We start from the raw sequence: 20,320 nt of genomic DNA on the forward strand, positions 1-20,320 counted from the left end.
TGAGCACTCCAGTGATGCGCCTCCTACCTCCCCGCGGGGTTAGGAGCTGCACAGGACGCGTTACAGGGCAGCTGGAATAGGCAGCGTTAAGCATCAGCGTCTGGAATTTTAAGAGAGGAGGTGCAGGGTCTCTGGGTGTCTGTCCCTCCCAAGAAGCGTCAGCATTTCTGGAACACGTTAAGTGAAAAGGGAGGAAAATAAGTAGCTTTACAGCACTTCTGAAAGGTGAAAGTTCCTCCTTTCTGGGCATCACAGCCCAAGCACAGGAGCCAGAAAGGTGGCCAGGGCAGCTAGGGAGCCAGAGCAGTACAGGAGAGCACTGGGTGGTCAGGAAGCAGAGAGCTGTAAAAGCAGACTGGTCCTCTTGACACCAGGTTGGATTTAGCCTCAGTAAACCTCGAGGCAACTTTAAAACCAGCTGAGAGATCAGCATCCTTTGACCACTCCTCTGAACCAGCTCATGCTCTGGGCTTTCATCAAGCAGTCAGTCACTGCAGTGACTTGGGGGAGCAGGAGCAGCAGCAGGTTAATGAGCAGCAAGGCCCAGGAAGGTCTGTGCCAGGTGAGGTGGCACCAAGGACATGGGACAGCTCCCAGCAGCCGAGATTTTATCACACCAGGGGCTGCCCCCCCCCCTCCCAGTAAAAAACAAGAGCTGGACTCCAGGGAAGGCAGGTTCCCTTCTGCTCCTTCCAAAAAATTGTGAAGTGAGGTTCAAGGTTTCTATGGGGGGGGGGGACACATGCAGGAAAGCCAAGGTGAAGATTGTCTCCTAATGGTAGGAGCCAACAGGCCATGCCAAACTCTCAGCCTTTCTCATGGGGCATCAGGACAGAGGCTTTCCCTAAGCTCCCCCCTCTGTCTAGTTCAGGCTTCTCCCTGGAAAACATAAAAGTACTTCCCAGAAGCAAGATGTGTTATTTAGTGTCTGGCTTCAGAGTGAAAAAGGTGCAGCTGCAACACAGCACCCAACAGGACTGGAAAGACAAATGTGAAGTGCATAACATTCCTTTCCACGGCTCAGGTCAGACGGCCAGGAGCCCAAGAGATGCAGAGTTAACAGATAAAGATGGCACAGCACAACTTGCTTCCCAGTCTCATCTCAGAATGAGAAATTGGAGAACTTCTGCAAAACCAACCATGCATGACCATGCAAAAAGTGAGGGGACCAAAGCACACACACTAGCCAAGCAGCAGCAGATAGCTTTATTGAGTTCCAGTAACACTGCATCAAAACCAAAAGAAATTAAAGTTGCATTTTGCTTCTTAGCATTAGTCATTTCTCAAATGAAAACGTGATTAATTATAGTAATATTAAGAGAAAACCAAGGAACAGGAGCAAGAGTAAAGTTAGGCAAGACTGCAGAGCCAGTGTCTCCTTCACGTATCCCCCTCGTGTCAGAGAGAGTGAGCTCTCAGAAGTCCTGTTAAATTTTCTCAGGTCAGGGATTGTACCCCAGGACACAGCACGTGACAAATACATCATGCAGTGCCATGAACTGTGTGTACAATCCCATTTGAGCTACCTTCTGAGGGACAGAGAGGGATTCCAGAGAAAGTTCCCATTAATCAAATACATTTCCCCACTGGCTGCCTCAGTAAAGCTCAGTACAAACGTTGTGTAATTCATTTCTCCTCCTAGTTCCACGGTAAAGAGCAGTATGTAAGACCCAGTACCATACCTGTAACACCTCTCAACCCCCTGAAACACAGCTCTGCCCTCCCCTGCTCAGTTCTGTGTTTGCTGTTACTAGAACCACTGTCCACACAGAGATAGTCACAACTGAAGAACCATAAGAGATGAGAACACTGTCTGACATGGCTTGTAGATACTACTGCGTGCAGCTGCTAACTCATGCCCTGAGAGTTAAGTACACATTGCCAAACAATTATTTTAAGGATGTAAGGAAGTTTTTTCAGCATTAATAGCTACATGTTTCTTCAGTAAACAAAGAATTACATCTTAGGAAGTGTCTCCCTCTTCCATGAGGAAGTACTTAAGGTAGTGTGTGTAATAGTGACAGCTGTCTGTTAGCAGCCTTACTGCTGTGGTACATCGGCTCAGAATCAGGTGTAGCACCTCCAACTCCTCATCAACTCCACCTCCCAGCTACAGCTTGTGTTTCTGAACAGCACATAGCACCACCTAAAGAACGTGAGGAAGGCAAGAAGGTATTAGGCAAGCAATCATTCCTGAAACCACAAGTGATCATTCATTTATTCCTTTGAGGCAGACTTGCACTCTCTTCTTCTCTCTAATATCCAAAGACTTCTCGTCTTCATAAACCTGGTGCAACCCAGTTCAGAAACTTCATGGCAACTTCAAAGCCAAGAAAACATGCCTGGAAAAGAGGGAACATACAGCACAAAATAAGGGTTCCAAAAACCTCTTCCAGAGAGGGGGTTTGAAATGCAGCACTATAAACACCTGACATGACTGATGTGGAGGGAGGAGAACAATAAAAACGGGTCTTAGAACAGAGGCAAGAATTCTACTACATCCCTCCACACAAAGACAAAACTTCTACTCTGTTAGGCTCATTATCTACTGAAGGGGAAGCCAGTCCAAATTTAGCCACCCATTTCTGTCTTCTACTGGTGGATGTACAATCAGACAAGAACCACTATCAGGAGGAGTTAAGAAAGAGCTATCATACAAAGTGTGACAGGAAGGTCTGCTTGGTGTTCCCCCCAGATTAAGGTACATTTTTAGAACCTGACACCAACAGCCAGAAGTACACAGTGACAAAATCTCACTGAAATGGTACAGGAGAAGCAGCCAGTCACCCCCTGTACAGAACACAAACATTCACCGTGCCCAGCCAGGTCCCCAAAGCACATCTGGGATCACAGGTTACTCACTGCATTAGCTGGAAATGCCCTGATCATCACAGCTGTGAAGCCCTTGTAGAGAGATGCAACTCCTTCCTCTCTGATCAGTTCTCTCAGCACATCTCTAAAGCCGTTCGCGTATTTCCCTGGAGGAGCTGGGAGGGACACAGAGCACATGAGCTACAGAGGTGTGACAGTCACCAGTGCTGAAGAACGTGGCACATGTAACAACAGCCCAGGGTTTCCAACAGGTTCAAACTGCTGTGTCACCCAGTGACACCAGAACCCAAGTGCTGCTGAAGCAAAATGCTGTGTAAACATGGGGGAAAAATTATCTGTTTCAGTCAAAAGCAAGCAATATAAAGAAAAGCCACCTTTCTAAAGAGTCAGTAAACAGAAGGTTCACTGTCAGCACAAAGAATTTACCTAATCAAGACATTGGGGGGCAGGGAAGAAAGGAGAATAAGTTTTGTCAGGGTTGGACGTCTGAGCTGTTCCTTGTGTCGCTGATCACAGCTCTCCCAAGAGCTGCAATTAGGAAACAGGATGGTCAGATCCAAAGATGGATGAAGTTTGTTTATAAGAAACAGAAAATGATCCCATCACATGCCCAGGCCAAGAAAAGCAACAGAATTCAAGTGAAAAGCACAGGCTGTTTTAATGCTGATGTTACACAGATTTGCTGAGGTGTTTTTTAAAACTGATTTTACTCAAAGAACAAATTCTTCCTTCTCCTGACACTTTTCTGGAAAGCACTGCCTCTGCCAGCCCTCTGAACAAACCACTAACTCCACAAACCAGCCCAGTTCAACAGAACCAGCAGCTGTACAGCAGCATTGGGACTGGCTCAGCAGAATATGGCTGCAAAGCTGTGATATTTGTCACTCTCAGCCCCTGGTATGATGTCAAACAGCCAGAGCAGGCATTATTCAGAGACAAAGAACACAAGTTTCCTATCATGATCATGGTTACTGTCCCACAGAGAGCTGAGTGCAGAGACAGAGGATATGAGGAGCCTTAAAACAGGCCCTGACTGGGACTCCCAGAAAAGCAACAAAAAAACCTGTCCAGCTTCACTGAAGCTCGAGGCCTGGGGCCATCCTCACTGTAGGAAGGCCACACACACTGCAGAGCAGATCTGCTGGCCTGAAAGCAATGCTCCCAGCAAGGCATGCCCAGTTACCAGACACTTCAGATAGCACAGGCTACGATTTACACAGCTGTGCCATGAAACAACAAAACCTCTCAAAGAATCACATTTGAAATGGAAAAGACTTAACAAGCTGTTCTGCTATTATGACCTCTACACTGAGGCTTCAAAACAAGTATCTCAAATCAGGATCATTCTATCAGCAGGGAGGGAGAATCAGAGACCTGCAGCCTGGCTTGCCAAAAATTTGTGAGGAAACCAATTAAAAAGCTAGTACCACACAGGGGGTTTTTCATGTGCTCCTCTCAAGCAGTGCTCAGGATGTGCTGCCTCCCCAGTGCCACGCTCAGACAGCATCTTCCATGGCTGCCCAGCCCATCCCCAGGAGGCCCCATGCTGGGTGAAGCTGTGACAAGCAACTCACCGGTCTGGAAACGGGATTTCAGCACGTCTGGTGGAATGGCAACTGCCCAGTTGAAGATGCCAGCCAGGCCCCCAGCAAAGAGGATCCTAGGTGCACTGAGGTCACTCACACTGTGGCAGGATTGGGGTGGGGGGGAAAAAGAGGGGAAAAAAAAAAAGGAAAAAGTAAAATCTCAGTTGTTTTGACTCAGGTGATAACCAAAGAGGCAGCCTGGCTGGCAGCCAGAAGGCAGCACAATACTGCAGACACAGTGTGGTATCTGAGCAAGATGGACAAGAATCAGAGTCCTGTGGGCAAAATGCACTAACTTGTTTGTCAATCTTTAAAAAAATCTCCCCAAACACCCCCTACAATACACCTCTGCTCTGTGCACATGCAGGGGTGGAAGTGAAGAGACTGAAGTATTCTCTACTTGGCTACTAAGATCCAAGGTGAGAATCCAAGAGAAACCCAGAGTAGCAGTTTAACTGTCAGTTAACCCCTGCCCAAAACAGCTCAAGTCACAAGATGGGCATTTTTATTTTTTTTTTCAAATTTGTTTTGAGGCTGCTACTCTACATCTCTTCAGAACTGGGGAGATCAATCAGCAGTGTCTGGGAAGCCCAGAAAACGATGACTGTGAGATTTCACTAACCTCTTCCCCTCAGGGGTCAGCACGTTCTTCAGCCACTCGTACGTCATGAAGTACATTCCACTGGCTGGGACGTCTGGTGAGTAAACAACAAAGACTGTGAGTAGCAGGAAAGGAGATGAAGCCCAGAGGCAAAGCAGCCCCATGCCAGCTCAGCAACACCACTAAGTACATTCTGATTCCTTTTCTGAACCTCCTCTACAAACAAAATCCAACCTTCTGTTGCTCTAGACAGAGGAGCCTGAACTTTCCCAGGGACAGCTGGTGCTCAAGGCAAGAACTGGGAAAATATCTGTTCCCCAGCACTTCTGCCAACAGCCTTTCAAATCAGGCTGTACCCTGCCCCTTGGCCATGAAGCTAATGATGGGCAGCTCTAAGCTTTCTTAATTGCCACAGAGCAGATCAGAGCAGTTCAGGTGCTTCAAGAGTTTTGACACTATTTGTTCTGATGATTCTATTTTGTTTTGTTGGGATTTCTTTTGCAGTTGTTGCAATTTAAGGTACTCCCACAGCCTGCTCTTAGCTCATGCCTAAACTGGAGAACCAGCTAGGGACACTGCCAGAGTCACATTGCTAGCTGAGACACTACTATGAGAAGCAGAGAATAGAACACATTTCTGAACTGAGATATCAAAACACTGAAATGTAGGTTATCCTTGGAAAACACTGCCCAAGGGAACAATATAATGCTTCTGAAAGGAGAAAGTACTGAAACACATAAAGGATTCAGTGTCTGTCACGATGAGTTTGTTGTTGTTGTGAGGGGTCATGACATCCCAGTCCAAAATAGCCCACACTCGGGCATGTAGAAAGCATAACTGCTGTAATCACATCTTTTAAAGCAGCCAGCATTACACAGTAGCAGTCACAGGCAGCCACTATCTTTCTCCCAAGGAGGAATAATTAAAGAAAGAAAAAAAAAAAAAAACCCATTACTGTATTTTTCTTTTCTCTTTGTTCTCTCTGCTCCTCTCCCGAAGCTTCTCATTCCTCTTGGCTTCTCAGATCTTAATTACTTCCTATATCCCTCTGATCCTTGTCATCTATTCTCTCCCTCTCTCTCTCTCTGAGAATCTTGTGTTTATTCTCAGTCCCTCTGAGCCACTGGAGTAGCTCTGAGGACCACAAGCAAAAAAAAAACCAGAGCATGACACAGCATCTCCAGTTGGCTAAAGAGACAGTAAGATCAGGATGCTAGGCCAGTCCTCTTTGTCTTCAAGAACCCCACCCAGGAGCATCAGAACGTCTCCATCAGTTACCTCTCATGAGGGTGAGCACCGTCCCCTTGTACACGCCACGGATCCCCGCCTCACGGTACAGCTGCTTCGCACAGTCCAAGGAGCCGCTGTATTTAGTTTCGCCTGTCGCTGCCTGGATCTGCAGGGTTAAAGTGGTTGTTTCTGACTAGTGAAGGTTTACTGAATGGTGAGCAAGCACTTGGCTAAGGGTTAGGAAGCCACATGCACGTTTCCAGAGAGGAAAGAGCGCATCCTCATTCCACAGGCCTGCCTTTGCATGATGCTTCTGGGTCACTGCCTCAAGCAGCGCCCTCCGGTCCAGGCTGAGGTATGTTCACCATTCCATGCAGTGGCTGGACTCACCCTTAATTTTTCCCTAAGTTTGAAACAAGTGAAGCCAGTTTGGTAATTCTACACTTGCACTGAGAAAAAGTACCCTTCAAATAGCGCAGTGAAACCCAAACAGTGTGTATGTGTTGTGTGACAGTACCACGTCTGTCAGAACTAACGTGTGACCCCCTCATCACCACACTGACGGAGTTCAGCGTAGTCAGAAACAAGCAAAGCTTCCCACCTCTCTGCTAAAGATGGGATTTTTCAGATTTCCATCTTTCAGCAATGCTTAAAACACCCTGGAGGAGGTGGTGTAGAAATAACAGTCACCCAAACGTTAGATAACTCACGTATTTTGAAAGGCATTCCTTAGTTTACGTGTTGGGAACCTGTCAATGTAACAGAAACTCTTTACACTAGGAAGAGTCTTACACCTAGTAGGTTTATGTTTTTTAAAATAAAAGGTTTATTTTGAAAAGTGGGACTTTTCCATAGTCTGAAGTGGCCCAAGGCATCTGCCAATGCCTCGTGTTAATGCCACACAGTATGAGGCTTGTGTAAAATGGGCAGAGCAATGGACGTTGTATGAGCTTATGCTGTCACAAGCAGCTTGTGTAATGCTTCTTTGCAACACAGTTGTACTAATTAACAGTTGTCTCAGTCCTGTCAAATCCCAGAACAGAGAAAACACACTAACCAAAGAAGCTCCTGGCATGGAAAAGACAAGACCCCTGGAATTGAATTCCCATCACCACCATCCAACGCCTTACCTGTAAAAGGCACTTGATTCTCTCTCCTGGAGCCATGATTACTGTTGTGAACACTCCTGACAACATGCCAGCAGCAAACAGCTGAGGGTATCTGCCCCGAGGAAAGAGAAGAGACCCTAACACAACACAGTACACAGGAAACGAAGGGCAGAAAGACCCCTGTAGCACCAGATCACGCTGCCCCGCGCGGGGCCGGCAGTGGAACTAGAAATGCATCCACTGCTTTTAACAGTGCAGAAGTGCCTCATCAATGCATAATTAGAGCTAAACATTTAAGATCCCTAGGAGTCAAAGCCCTGGTTCCCACAGCAACCAGAATTCAGCTCTTCACATGCATTGTATTTGCCAATATTCCTTGCACCTGCATTTTGCCTACAGCATTCCCCGTTGGTTTTTATACTCAACAGTCCCTTCCTCCTCCAGTCTGGAAGACTCTTCTCTGTGACCCCAGCTTCCTCACATACTCATGCTTGTGCAGCTCTCAGTCCCTCACTCCTTCAGCCTCTGCCATCATCCAGTCTGTCCTACCAACCTGCCATCATCCCACATGTTCTGCACCTGCTTTCAAGTGGCAAAGTCTCCATGAGAGAAATCCCCTTAACAGACTGAGTTTCTTCACCACGAGCTTGTTTCTACATCCAACAGCCTGCTACGTTCCCTGGAAAGATGACCCAGAATCTCCATTTAATTAAATTCCACACCTCCCACCTCTCTCCACTTGCCAAAAAGATGGCATTCTATTCAGCTTTTCCAATTTCCTTACTCTTAAATTCCTACTAAATCTTCCAGACCATTCAGACCTCCCTTACCACTCACCTCCTGCTCAAACTAAGCTTTGAGTTTTCCAACTCACTTCAGGATTATTCATCCTCAGGAAAAACCGAACACACTCCTCAAGTTTCTCTCCATCTCCTTCCTTCCAAAACTTCCCTTTGAAAATAAAATCAACACAGGGAACCACTGTCATCCTGCCTGCCTCTAGAGCCACAGCCATGGTGCTAAGAGTCTGACCTTTCTTTGTGGGTCTCACGTCCCAGGCACGCGGCATCTCACTATGTAAAGTCTGCACCCAAGGTCCAGCACAGTTGGGCACAATGACAGTTCTGCCATCTATTTGTTGTCTTTCATTCTTTCACTCCCACAGCTGTTCTAGGGAGGAGATCTGTGTAAAGAAAACCATGCTGCCCTGCTCCAGCTTGCTCCTTAAAACTTCCCTATCGTACGATGTGTATAAAACACAAGGCACCGAGGTGATAAGGCTGCTGGAAATAAGCCCACAGCCCATTTGCTTCCTTGTATTCTCCACTCCTTATTGTTCCACTCATCTACTCTTCAGCCTTGTCTGCATGAGGAAACTACTGCTGCAAACCAGAGGTTTACAGCATCTCGACACCGCTTCCCTCCGAGCAGCCCGGGGCGTGCTCAATGTCACGGCAGCGGCGCAGCCAGATGCGCTCACACCACCTGGGCTGCCCCTGTGCAGGCAAAGCTCCAGCAGGAGCCACACCTCCCCACCCCACCAGGCTTGGCTCAACACAAGGGACTCCTGCTTTCCGACTCAGCTCCTACGTGTTGCACAAGTAATAGGATAAAATGTTGCTAAGCTACAGTCCTGTTCCTCCAGAGCTGCAAACCACAACTCAGGGACGTTAAGGGGCTTTCTTGATGTGTCAGTTAGCCTTTTAGAAAGCCACACCAAGTTTCTTAGCTTCCCACCTCTTTGCCAGGTTAGCCATGCCCAAGAGGAGGGTGCTCATAAACACCTTTTTTTTTTTCAGAAGCTAATAATAAAACATTTCTGTGGCTATTATTGTAGCCTAATGTAAGGGCACAGCAAGACTCACACCTAACAGGGAAGAGAGAATCAGGACTGTGAACACTGTCAGGTTTGCTTGACCATGCACCTCTCTCTCCTACAGTCTGTTAATAGTGGAACTGTTGGCAGGCAATCATTAGGTAACTCTCCCAGCATTCATCTACACCAGAATTGCTCCTTAATGGCTCACTCTTGCGTAGAAGGGGAATTGCATGGCACCTGCCCACATGCCGTCTGTTTTTAGCCTGTGCCATCAGTCCCACGCTTCCAGAAGCACTGAAACACACCAGTGCTTTATTATTTTATTTTATTTTTTTTTTAGAACTATATTTATAACTAGGAGAAGAGACAAATTTACACCACAACCTGATGTACCACAATACAGCAGGCTGTGGGAGCCTCAGGGTGCCTTTCCCAACTGTCTGATTAAGTCAGAAACTCACGTCAGAACGTCATCAGGTTTCCTCTGCTGGAGTCTTTTTCCCAAGCCAAATCCAAAGAAGCACACAGCAAACATGGGTGTCACTCCAACAATAGGAGCTGCCATTCCTCTGTATAAGCCTCGGACTCCCTGTAAGAAACATTATCACAAGAATTACTTGGCTTTGCATAGACTTTGCACACATTTTAACTCACTGAGAAGCACAGGATAGCATCAGTCAGTCAAATTAATCAGGGGAATAATGGGGCCTTTTGTTCATTTGCAATTGTACATGTCCAGCTGAGGCTCAGGGCCTGCTGAGGGAAACTGTCCTGGAAAAGAGGGGCACCACTTACACCCTGCTGTTCCAGTGCTGTTCAACCTGTACTTATCTCTCAGGATATGTTAAAAGCCACCTAAGCAGTAGTCCTAATAAACCATGTCAAAATTCATCTCTCAGGTACACAGAAAAATGCACAAGTGTTTTATTAATAAAGTCATCAAAAGCAGCGATGTAAAATCCTGACACTGAGCCTGAGAACACTGAATCAAATTCATTCTTTAGGCAGAGGAAGAGCCAAAGAGACCAGCCTGAACTACACTACTCCCCACACAAACTCAATTATTTTTCCCCCTCTCTTTCCTCAAGTTAAAACTTTTGCATCATAGAACTAACTCCACATTCCTGGTGTTTCCTTTCATGCAGATGGAAAATGCTAATACAGACCCCAGCAGAAGCCTTTATTTAATTTATCTTGCCTCTGAACTGAATTTTTTCCAATAAAAAGGAGAGTTATCTTTCCAGGTAAAGGCTAGATGCCAAATTAAATATCTACTAGCCCATCCACCCCTTCCTCCCCCCTCAAATAAATCAGCGTATCCCAGTATGTGCCTGTACGCCAACTGACTCTGTAATGAAATTGTATCTGCCTGACAACGATCAGACACTCCTGCTCAACCTTCCCACAGGCAGAGTGAAACAAAAGGCCTTGGCAGAGAGGTTTAATACATTTCTTTGTAGAAACTGATGAGTATTGAGTGGGAGTAGAGAGGCAGCGTTACTTTTGAACTTCACATCACAAGGCTGTTATTATGGTTCGGCTCTGACGTCCTCACTTCAGCAGGGGTGTTAAAAAAAACCACAAGGGATTCAGAACTAGCAAAGCATTTCAGCACTTTGTGGGAGAGACTGGGGAAGCGAGATTGCCTTTGGTCATATTAACAAACTCTTAATATCATAATGAAAGTACCATTTCAGATATGAGGCAGATCTTCCATTGAACAGAGAGTTACCTAACAGACCCAGCGGTTAGAAATTGAGACTTCAAACTAGTAAGGAAAAAGTTTGGCTTCACAGACATTGTTTCTAAATGGTAAAGAGCTGCTGGGGAAACACAGGAAGCAGAAAAATGGATTCTATGTCACGTAGTCTTTGAACCAAGGCTGCATGCCTTTCTAAAAACAAACCTGACTATAGTCCAATCATGCGGTATGTCTGATTCAGGAGTGAAAACCACTGGCTGCCTTCTGAAGAAGATTAAATGAAACTACTATAATTGACCCTCTGTTCACCAAAAAAAAAAGAATATTTATAATATTTATAATCTATTTATTAATGCTCCTCTGCATTCTCACAGTTATAGCACGTCATAGAAGAAAGGAACACTTTCTGTTTCTATCAACAAAAGTCATCACCTATTTTTGGATTTCCCCAGACAACTCCAAATACCAAAGGCAGCAAGATTCCACCACTACCCCAACAAAGCCAGCAGACAACTGCCAACAGTCACTCAGGTCTGTAACTTCAGACATCAATATCACACCATTTTGAACTAAAAGCATTTCTTATCTAAAATACAAGGTGCAGACCCGGAGCACGTGGACACTAAGTATTCTCCAAGTTTTGCAGTCTGCTTAAAAGTTTTAATTAGAACCAATTCAGCTGATAACCCCTGGCATTGTACAGTCCCTGGGAGACAACATTCCCACACGGTTCCACTCCTGGCAGGCGGATGACAGGCTAACACAGTACCTCTCCAACAAGAGTCTTTCTGAAGCAGTCGAAGGTCCCAGAATAGAGAGGAGTCTGACCAGGCTGTGGCTTAGGCTGGGTTTGCAGCCGGACCTAGTGAGACAGGATAGGAAAACACTGGTTTAATCTAAAAAAACCCACACAAAAAGCCCCAGGAAAATGTTGTTTTATTAAATATCACCATGGGAACTCGGGTCAGAGAGCAGCTCTACCTGAGTATCACACTGTAAGCTTTGTGCCCAGGCTTGGTGGAAAGATTAAGCTCGTTTTGGCCCTTTGCAGAAGAGATTGAGCTTTTAATTCGTTTGGTAGCTGATGTGTTTAACTAATTAGCCGCTGGGGTGGCGCTGGGCTAACAACCCCGCCTCAGCACCTATGTGCTACACCAGCTCCCCGACACACGCTCCTTCGGGGCCCCGAGCTGACCCCCGGCCTCCCGGTAGCCCAGGGGTGCTCAGGGTCCCGCCGCGGCTCGGGGGTGACCGGGACGGCCGGGAAGACGGGAGGTTTTGTGCGGAGTTTCACAAGGAACCGGCGGCTGACGGGACCCGGCGGCCGCTGGCAGGACGCGGGAGGCCGCCGCGCCAGCAGGGGGCGCCCGGCCACACGGAGGCCCGCCAAGCACCGCCTCCCCGCGGGGCCTGCCGGGAAGTGTTGTCTTCCCGCGGCTCCCCCTGCGCTGTCCGCCTCCCCGCCCAGGGGCTTTGCTGCTCTCCGCGCGGTGCTCGCCGGGAAGTGTAGTTCTTCCCCCCCCCCTCCCCCAGCCCAGCCCCGGACCGGACGGCACCGGGTCCCGGGCTTCTCCGCCGCCTCACCTTGATGGTGTCCAGCGGGTGTCCTACGAACACCAGGCAGACGCCCCCGAAGCCGCCAGCGAAGAAGTTCTTCACGGGGCTGATGGGCTGCGGCTGCTCCGCCATGGCGGCGGCGGGTGAAGATCGGGGCCGGGGCGCTGCGTCCCCGCCGAGCCAGTGCCGCCCCCTCCGCCCCGCGACCTTTACCCCAGTGCCCGGCCGCGCGGCACGCCGGGATACTGGGGGAGGCGAGCGCGGGGCAGGCCGGGAGAGTGGCGGCTCCCGCCCGCGGCGGCGCGGGGGCGGCGGCGGGCTCTTCCCCCGCCGCGCTGCCGGGCGCGGTCATTGAGCGCTGGCAGCGCTTGGGGCCGGGCCGCCGGCGCCTCGTGAGAGTGCTGAGCTGGCACCTTACGGCAGCCCCGCGCCGCTGGCCCCGTGTTCCCCCTCCCGCCCCCGGCGGCTCCGTTGTTTCCCCTCCCCCTCGGCCCGGCCCGACCCGGCCCGGCGGCGGCGGCTGCTGCGGCCCCGCCCGGCGGAAGTGACGCCACGCGGAGGCCGGTGCTTCCGGCGCGCAGGCAGTGGCGGCCCGGCAGGAGGAGCCCAGGGCGCCGCTCCCTGCCTCCCCCGTCCGGCCGCGCTCCCCGGCGCCCGGTAAGTGTTGGGGGGAGGGGGGAGGGGACCGGGCCGCGCTGCGGGGAGGGGGGGAGGCGGTGGGAGACCCCCGGCGGAGCGGCCTGTGCGGCGCCGCGGCGGCGGGGAGCAGGGGGCGCCCGGTGAGCGCCGCCACTGCCGCCTGCCGGGCCCCCGTCCGTCAGCGGGAGGCGGCCCGTCCGGTGCGGCAGGTCCCGGGGCGGAGCGAGCCCCGGCGTGAGGGACGCGGTGCCGCTTCTCCCGAACTTCGGCTCAGTTTGGCGCTCGGGGCCGGGGCCGAGGTCGGGCTGCCCGGGAGGAGCAGAGGAGACCGTGAGCTCTCGGGGGTGGGCTGCGGCTGGGGGGGGGGGGGGCGGCTCCCCGCTCGCCCCGCCGCCGTCAGGGCTCTTCCCCCCCCCCCTTTCGGTTTCCCTGGGTTTTCCTCCCTCTGAGCGAGCAGCCTTCGGGGCCGTGCGGGACGAGCTCGGGGCTCGGTCTCGAACGCCTTACAAAAGAAACGGAGCTTGAGGTGCTTTAAACGGACCGGGCTCCTCACTGCCCGAGCCCGGAGTTACCGCGGAAGGACGGCTCGTTTCGGGTACGCCTCAGATAACTTGTTAAAAGTGATGGTGGGTTAGAAATGGCAGGAAAGGAGCGGGTTAGGGGAGTTGGGAAGGACGAGGCAGTTGTGATAGCCTGAACAAAGGCTGGGAAGTGGGAGGAGAGCATGCAGATTCACGGGGGATGTGTGATATGGCTGCAGGGAGGTCTCTGCAGAGTCATCTGTGGTGGAAAAGGGTGGGTGGGGGGGTGTTGTTTCTAGTTTCTCACTCATGGGATGAAAAAAATCCTATTGGAAAACTCGGTGGAGAAGGGACCGGCGAGGTGTGCAAGCTGCACGTGTGAAGAGGCGACTGGGGATGATCAGTGGATTACAGGTTTGAGTGACGTGGATAAAGGTGCTATTAACACTGATAGGGAGCGTGGGGTCGGGGTGGTGGATGGCTGCAGAGGAAAGAGAGCCAGCCCGTTTGGAGTTTGCAGGGAGAAGTAGCTTGGGAGGCAGACTTGAGTTAGACTTAATTCATTTCAACATTATCAATAAAGAGGTGAGAGAAGACAAAGCCATCTCAAACGGCTGTGAAACACCAGCAGGAAAAGCAGGAGTACCCTACAAAGCATTTACTAGAGAGCTGCTGCAGAAGCAGGTGATAGTGTAGGGCAAGTGTGAGGTGGGATAATCCAATTTACTGTGTCTGAGGATGGTGAGGTCAGAGAGAGACTGATGGTGGCATATTTGAAGGCATTTTTCTTCAAGAGACCCTGCTATTAAGAACGGTGCTGCAGAGGGGGAGTCAGTAAGAGGGCATCTCTGTGGGAGCTGAGACGCAGCGGAGTGTAGGGGTGGGTGTGTTTCCGAGCTCCTGCAGGGAGGGTGGAGGAAGAGAGGGGATGAAATTGTGTCAGTGCTAGAGAAGATGAGGGAGTATCTTGGATGAGGTTGGTAAAGGGATGGCCTCATCCTCCCTTGGGTAGGAAAGCGATCTGAATATGGTTTAAAATTTTATGATTTAATTTTTGGGATTATGATAACTACTTAATCTAAATGCTCTTTAGTTTTTTGACCCTCTTTTGGGGGGGGGGGGGGATTAACATCTTTACTGCCTTGAAGAGTAGTGCTTTTAAGAATTAGCTGTGTCTTGGTTTGTATTCAGGGAGCTCATCACTGGGTCATAAGGGCATTAGGCCAGGCATTGGGTGAAGGGAGTGCTGCTCCTCGTTCCTTGCTTTGTCCACAGAGCTCGTGCCTTGGTCTTCCTCTCTGTGCACACCTGTGTGACGTTCAGTTGTGTGGGAAGTGAGCTCTTTCTGACAGTGCTGTGGCAGCAGTCACAGCAGTCATCCAGTCTGCAGCCTGTTTTCTGCTTGAAATACCCCATTTCCCTGTACAAACAGTTCCTCTGGTTGTCCAAATAAGTGTGTTAGTGGCACAGAGAAACAGCTCTGTGCTCTGCTGAGCCTCCACCCCAGCGACTGCTACGTAACTGCTGAGGTACCAGGCAGGCCCATCCTTCTACTCAGATACCTAAAAACATCTTGTTTGGATGGGACTCAGTGTGTGTTGACAGAGCAAATGAACCCAGTCTTTTGGGTTGGTTTTTTTTCCTCTCTCCAGAGTGTGGGATGATCTGAGTGAGTTTGCGAAGTTTCCTGACCGCTGAAACGTGCTGAGGTTTTGTGATGCTCTGAGGTCGGCTGAACAAAGCTGTTGCACACCAGGCTGTTAGTGTCACTGCAGGAATGCTCACAACAGTTTCAGAATCTAAAATAAGCTATTCTTTTAACATAAGGTTTAACAGGTAAAGATCCATTGCTGCTTTCATGGAAGAAGTCAGTGTCGACACCGATTAAGCCCAGAACTGAATCGTTAGCTCTAAACAAGGTAGAGGGAGGGACAATGTAGGTTTGTCATGTCTGTCAAATTACATCTCATGTCTGTCTCCTTCACATATAGAGGGGCAGTGCCTCTCTTCCACTGAAGTGCTACTTGTGTTGTGGATGGCTAAGAAATCAAGAGGCAGATGAAAGGAACAAAGACCAGAATTCAGGGGATAATATAATTAGCTCCTGGCCTTCATCCTGTTTCACTAGAGGTTTGTGTCTGCTGAAATCACTGCAGACCCTCAAATTAATTGTGCATCACATCTCTTCCTGGTTATTCTGTGCTGCCTGGTCAGGTTATTGGAAGTAGGAGACAACCAGCCTGAGGAAGAGTAATGGAAATTTGTGGTTGAGATTTCCTGTGCTCTACAGTCGGGATTCTCAAAGCTTGATTATGGTTTCCCTGGCAGCCTCAAATTATGATACTGTGGGAATATATTTTAGTAACAGAGCTAACAACATAGTAGTGCAAAATGCAAGCATGTAAGAAACAAAATGCATGCTGCTTGTGGGAACTATAGCTTTGATTTTATGTACATGTTTTTATATGTTAAACTTAGTTGCAGCATTGTGTTTCAGCCTTTTGTGTTTAATATATTCTCTCTTGAAACAAAATTCTGTGTTTAAATGGAAATTGGTGACTGAGATGATCCTAATTCAAGGTTGATACATGCTGTACTGCTGAGCTGCTTAGAACTCGAATTCATGCTGGTTTAGTTACACAAGCAGAAGGTCTGTAGTTCTGATAAGCAAAGTCAAATATGTGAATTTTCTGATACAAGTGAGAATCTGAAAAAAAATAAATTGACTGTTCTGATGCTTCATGAATAGCAGCTGTCGACACTTGAGCATCAGTTTCTACATTCAGAAGGTAGTAAGTGTATATTATTAAGGTAATAAAATGAGATCATTTTATTCTTTCATATGTAAGGCCCAAGACACTTCACATCCAGCAGAACCTACTTAAAGGGATTAACTGACTTCACCATTTCTTTTGAGGTTGTACTGTATACAAGAGATCTGTTTGCTTGTCTTGTTTTTCCAAAGTCCCACTTCAGGGCTGTATTTTTGAAGCAATATGGACTTGTACAGGGTATCACGGGTTGTCTTTCTAACTCCTGTGCTCGTAGTTAAGGGTTCCTGTGGGTGAAACAGCTCTGATGCTTTTCTGCAGGGCTTCAGGCTGTCAGTAAAAACTTTAAGTTGTAGATCTAGTTGTACCTCTGAGAAGGTCTGAAGTGAAGGTTATGGAGCCGCTTTCCAAATGTCGAAAGCCTCAGGGCCTGCCCTGGGTGCTAGGGTGAAGGTAAGAAGCCAGTCTCTGGGGCTTTAGACCTTGGCTGTAAGAGCAGGTTTGGCTTTGCAGGAGGAGTCACAGTGGATGCAAACTAGGGACCTTGCACAGCAGAATGTTCTCCTTGCCTTTGGGTCGGCCTGTGCCTGGCTGTTGGATCACCGACGGGATGTTGACGTGGCCTCTTACCATGTCTTAGGCAACAGAGCAAAATAAATGTGTTTTTTTTCCCCCCTCCCATAGGAGACACAGCTCAGATGAAATCAAAAGAACGATAAAGTCTGGAGGAGAGAAAGAAGCTGCAATCGCTTTCCTGGCCTGCAGTTTGACAGGGCATTAAGATGTCCGTGGACATGAACAGCCAGGGCTCTGACAGTAATGAAGAGGATTACGACCCTAATTGCGAGGAGGAGGAAGAGGATGAGGATCCTGGGGATATTGAGGATTATTATGATGGGGTAGCTAACGATGTGGAGCAGCAGGGAGCAGATGCCTTTGATCCAGAGGAATATCAGTTCACCTGCCTGACCTACAAGGAGTCGGAGAGCACTCTGAATGAACACATGGCCAGCTTGGCTGCCACGTTAAAGGTGAGAAGAGGTTTCTGCTCTAACACAGGTGTAGATTAAGGCTGTGCTTGAAAAGGTAACTGCCAAGCACACAATTTGAACTAAAAGCTGTGGTGATGTCTCTGTTACGGGGGGTTGGAGAAATGGTACTGAATTCCCCAGTTCAGAACTGAATGCTTAGGACTGTTGCATCCTGATTCTGAGACCTGAAGAATTGTCCTTACTGAATTGTAATTCTTACAATTTTATTTTTTCTACAGAGCTGAGGTTTGTGACTTAAAATTCCTGAGGTCTAACTCTGCCTAAGCACAATGCACAGAGGCTATATAGAAAAGAAACAAACCAAATCTGAAATGGTGCAGATTGGTACATCTGTGTTTTAAGATAACTGACAGAGAGGAAGACATGCTAAAATTCTGTAATTCTAACAAAAACACCTTTCTTTGTTGGTTCTGAGAGAATAATCATAGACTTTCAAAGAGATAGATGAGCTGTCATGCCAGGTATTAACCCTACTGTTGCAGTGACAGCAATTAAAGTACAATGAACTTGCCAGCTCTTGTAGTGACTAATTCATCACAAAAGAGTCACACTTCAAGTCAGCTCCGTGGTATTATGCTCAATAAGACTTTTGTGAAGTTTTATTTCTCTTTCTGCACTACAGTGATCAGTTGCACACCAGTCATAAGAGGAGGTTCCTCCTCTGCCTCGCCAATGTGCTCTGGGCCTGCTGCAGGTCAGAGGAATGCAGTTTCCTAAGCTCTGGGTGTTGATGCTGGGTTGAAGTTACCAGTGTATCTGCTTTGTAACAGGTTTTGTAGTGCTCGTTCTCTCCAACTCCTGAAAGCAGGACAGGTGACAGCAGCATATAAAAACCCATGCTGGATAGGTTTTCATAGGAGCATTTTCACTTCCTTTTGTGTCAAGAACCTGCCTGAGTGTTTGCTCAAAAATGAAGTGCTACACATTTTGGTTTGTGCACGACAGGATAAAAATAAATTTGGATGGAAACCTGAAAACCTGTGATCTTGTAAGCTGTGTTCTAAGCCTTCAGCTCTTGGAAGTGCCACAGTAACTCTGTTCGCTAGCAGCAGTAGTACAAGAATTGCACTTTTCTTGGAAGTCTGTTGTGGATCTGCAGCATGTGCTTTTTTGTTTCCTGGCATCCTTTCTACAATACTTGAACCTCTCTTGTTTCTTCCTTCCCCTCTTTCCTCCCAAAAAAACTTGTCATTTTGTTAGTTTTTTCTGAGACAAAGTGGAGTGGAAAGAATTTGCGTTGAATTAAAAGCACAGAGATGAAGGAAATTGAATAGAACATGTTGAACTGTTATCATTATTTTCCATTGACTTAATAGCTATGCATAAACAGGACAGGCTTTCTGAGAACTGTGTTAACTTCTTTCCTGTAACTTGCTTGAGCTCCAAAACTCTTTATTTCTTTTGAAGAATACCTTTCATAGCATGTTGGGATTTTTGGACACTGGTGATTTGTTCTTTTGGAGCTAATTCATTTTGGTGATTTCAGCTCCTTCCCCATGTGACAGCTCGTGGTTAGGTAGTGGTTTTCAGCATTAGCTCATATTTAAGGCAGAGTGATTGGCCTCTGACAGGGAAAAATGAAGGTAAATTAAAGACTGTTTTCAGGAGGTGCAGTGTTGAAGGCAAATCCTGAAATGGTATCCGAGCAATTTGCTATCATGAGAAATGAATAGGCTAATACAGCTCCCTAAAGCAAAGAAATACAAACTCAATAAATGGGCTTAAAGCCTTGTTTGAATGTTCTGCCACTGTATATTGTCATTAGGTGATTCATTTTCTGAAGGTCACATTGGGAGGGGAGGTGTATTGAGCATGATTTTTTTTCTTCTTTGTGGCATGTTGTCTACATCTTTTTAAGACCAGAAACAGGTATTCAGAGTTTTATGTCCTCATACCTGCAATCTGTACTGTTAATAGCTAGTAACTATCTCAATGAATATTTCATGTGCTCTGCTTGTTAACCTTTCATACTTTTAAAAACTGTTTTACTCAGTTATTTCAGGCTGATTGTTCAACTCCTGTTTTCTTAAGTGTCGAGGTAAAGGGTGATCTTCCTTGGAAACCCTCTTGACGACCTTTTTCATTCCTCATGAGTTACAGCTGACCTTGTCCTCCCAGACAACTGAAGGAACCTTGCATTGGCTGGCTAAATTCACATCAGGTGTCAGCACCTTTCATGTGTTTAAAAGGTTGAATGTGACCTCAGAAGAGAGAGCCTCTTCAACAAACATGTGTTTGCCTACATCAGATATAGACAAAAATTGGTTAAAGTCTTAAGTCTGATTAAGTATGAAACCCAGCATGGAGGTAGATGCATGCTCATGTATCCCTTATTGTTAGAGGAAACTTGGACCTTGATTTCTCCTCGTTTTTTAGCTCAGAGGAATTCTGTACAGAAACGTGAGTAGAAACGAGGTAGCAGTCGATAGTACCCATTGTGCTGTGTGCCAACTGTGCAGCTTACAACTGTCATTATTCCAGAAGCTACTGAAGCTAGAGGGATTTTGTAAGCAGTGCTCTGAAACTTCCTTCTTATCTTGGTTTTTATAAGAACTGTGAGCAGATCCTTGCTTTCCAGGAAAAAGATGAAATACTTGCTCCTTGGTTAGTGCTTTTAATCTGGAGGTCTGTTTGTGGAGAGCTCACTAAATTTAGGACTAAAAATTAGGACAGGGGGCTCTCTGTTGAAACATGCCAGAATATCAAATGAATATTACTCTAAACTCTGATTCTCTGACCCAAAAGGGCTGTGATTTGAAGCAGATCACCTTTAATTCCTCGAAAGGTCACTTGACCAACAGTCAACACTTGATAAGAACACTTGGTAAGAACACTCTTGAAACCAGGATGGCATCTATCACCTACAGACCAGCAAAGGAATTTACAACAGTTCTTTTAAAA

General features: G+C 47.6%; 2 protein-coding genes across 4 annotated transcripts in view; one reads left to right on the top strand and one right to left on the bottom strand.

The window, feature by feature from the left end:
* Positions 1 to 1,183: 1,183 nt before the first annotated feature.
* Positions 1,184 to 12,864, bottom strand: SLC25A20 (solute carrier family 25 member 20). Its single transcript, XM_084269740.1, has 9 exons — positions 12,464 to 12,864; positions 11,649 to 11,741; positions 9,639 to 9,766; positions 7,380 to 7,470; positions 6,298 to 6,415; positions 5,041 to 5,113; positions 4,407 to 4,516; positions 2,863 to 2,987; positions 1,184 to 2,342 (listed from the first exon to the last, which is right to left on the bottom strand). The coding sequence occupies exons 1-9, from the start codon at positions 12,566 to 12,568 to the stop codon at positions 2,280 to 2,282; spliced, it is 906 nt and encodes a 301-aa protein (XP_084125866.1). The 5' UTR covers positions 12,569 to 12,864; the 3' UTR covers positions 1,184 to 2,279.
* A 170-nt stretch (positions 12,865 to 13,034) lies between these two features.
* Positions 13,035 to 20,320, top strand: part of ARIH2 (ariadne RBR E3 ubiquitin protein ligase 2) — a 30,165-nt gene continuing 22,879 nt past the window's right edge. For all 3 annotated transcript variants that reach the window (XM_084269620.1, XM_084269618.1, XM_084269619.1), the window contains exons 1-2: positions 13,035 to 13,093; positions 17,052 to 17,398. In XM_084269620.1, the coding sequence (XP_084125746.1) occupies positions 17,150 to 17,398 (249 nt within the window). In that variant the 5' untranslated portion in view covers positions 13,035 to 13,093; positions 17,052 to 17,149. The remainder of the gene's footprint in view (positions 13,094 to 17,051; positions 17,399 to 20,320) is intronic.

This window comes from Gallinula chloropus, assembly GCF_964237585.1.
Source record: "Gallinula chloropus genome assembly, chromosome: 12".
Taxonomy (NCBI): Eukaryota; Metazoa; Chordata; class Aves; order Gruiformes; family Rallidae; genus Gallinula; species Gallinula chloropus.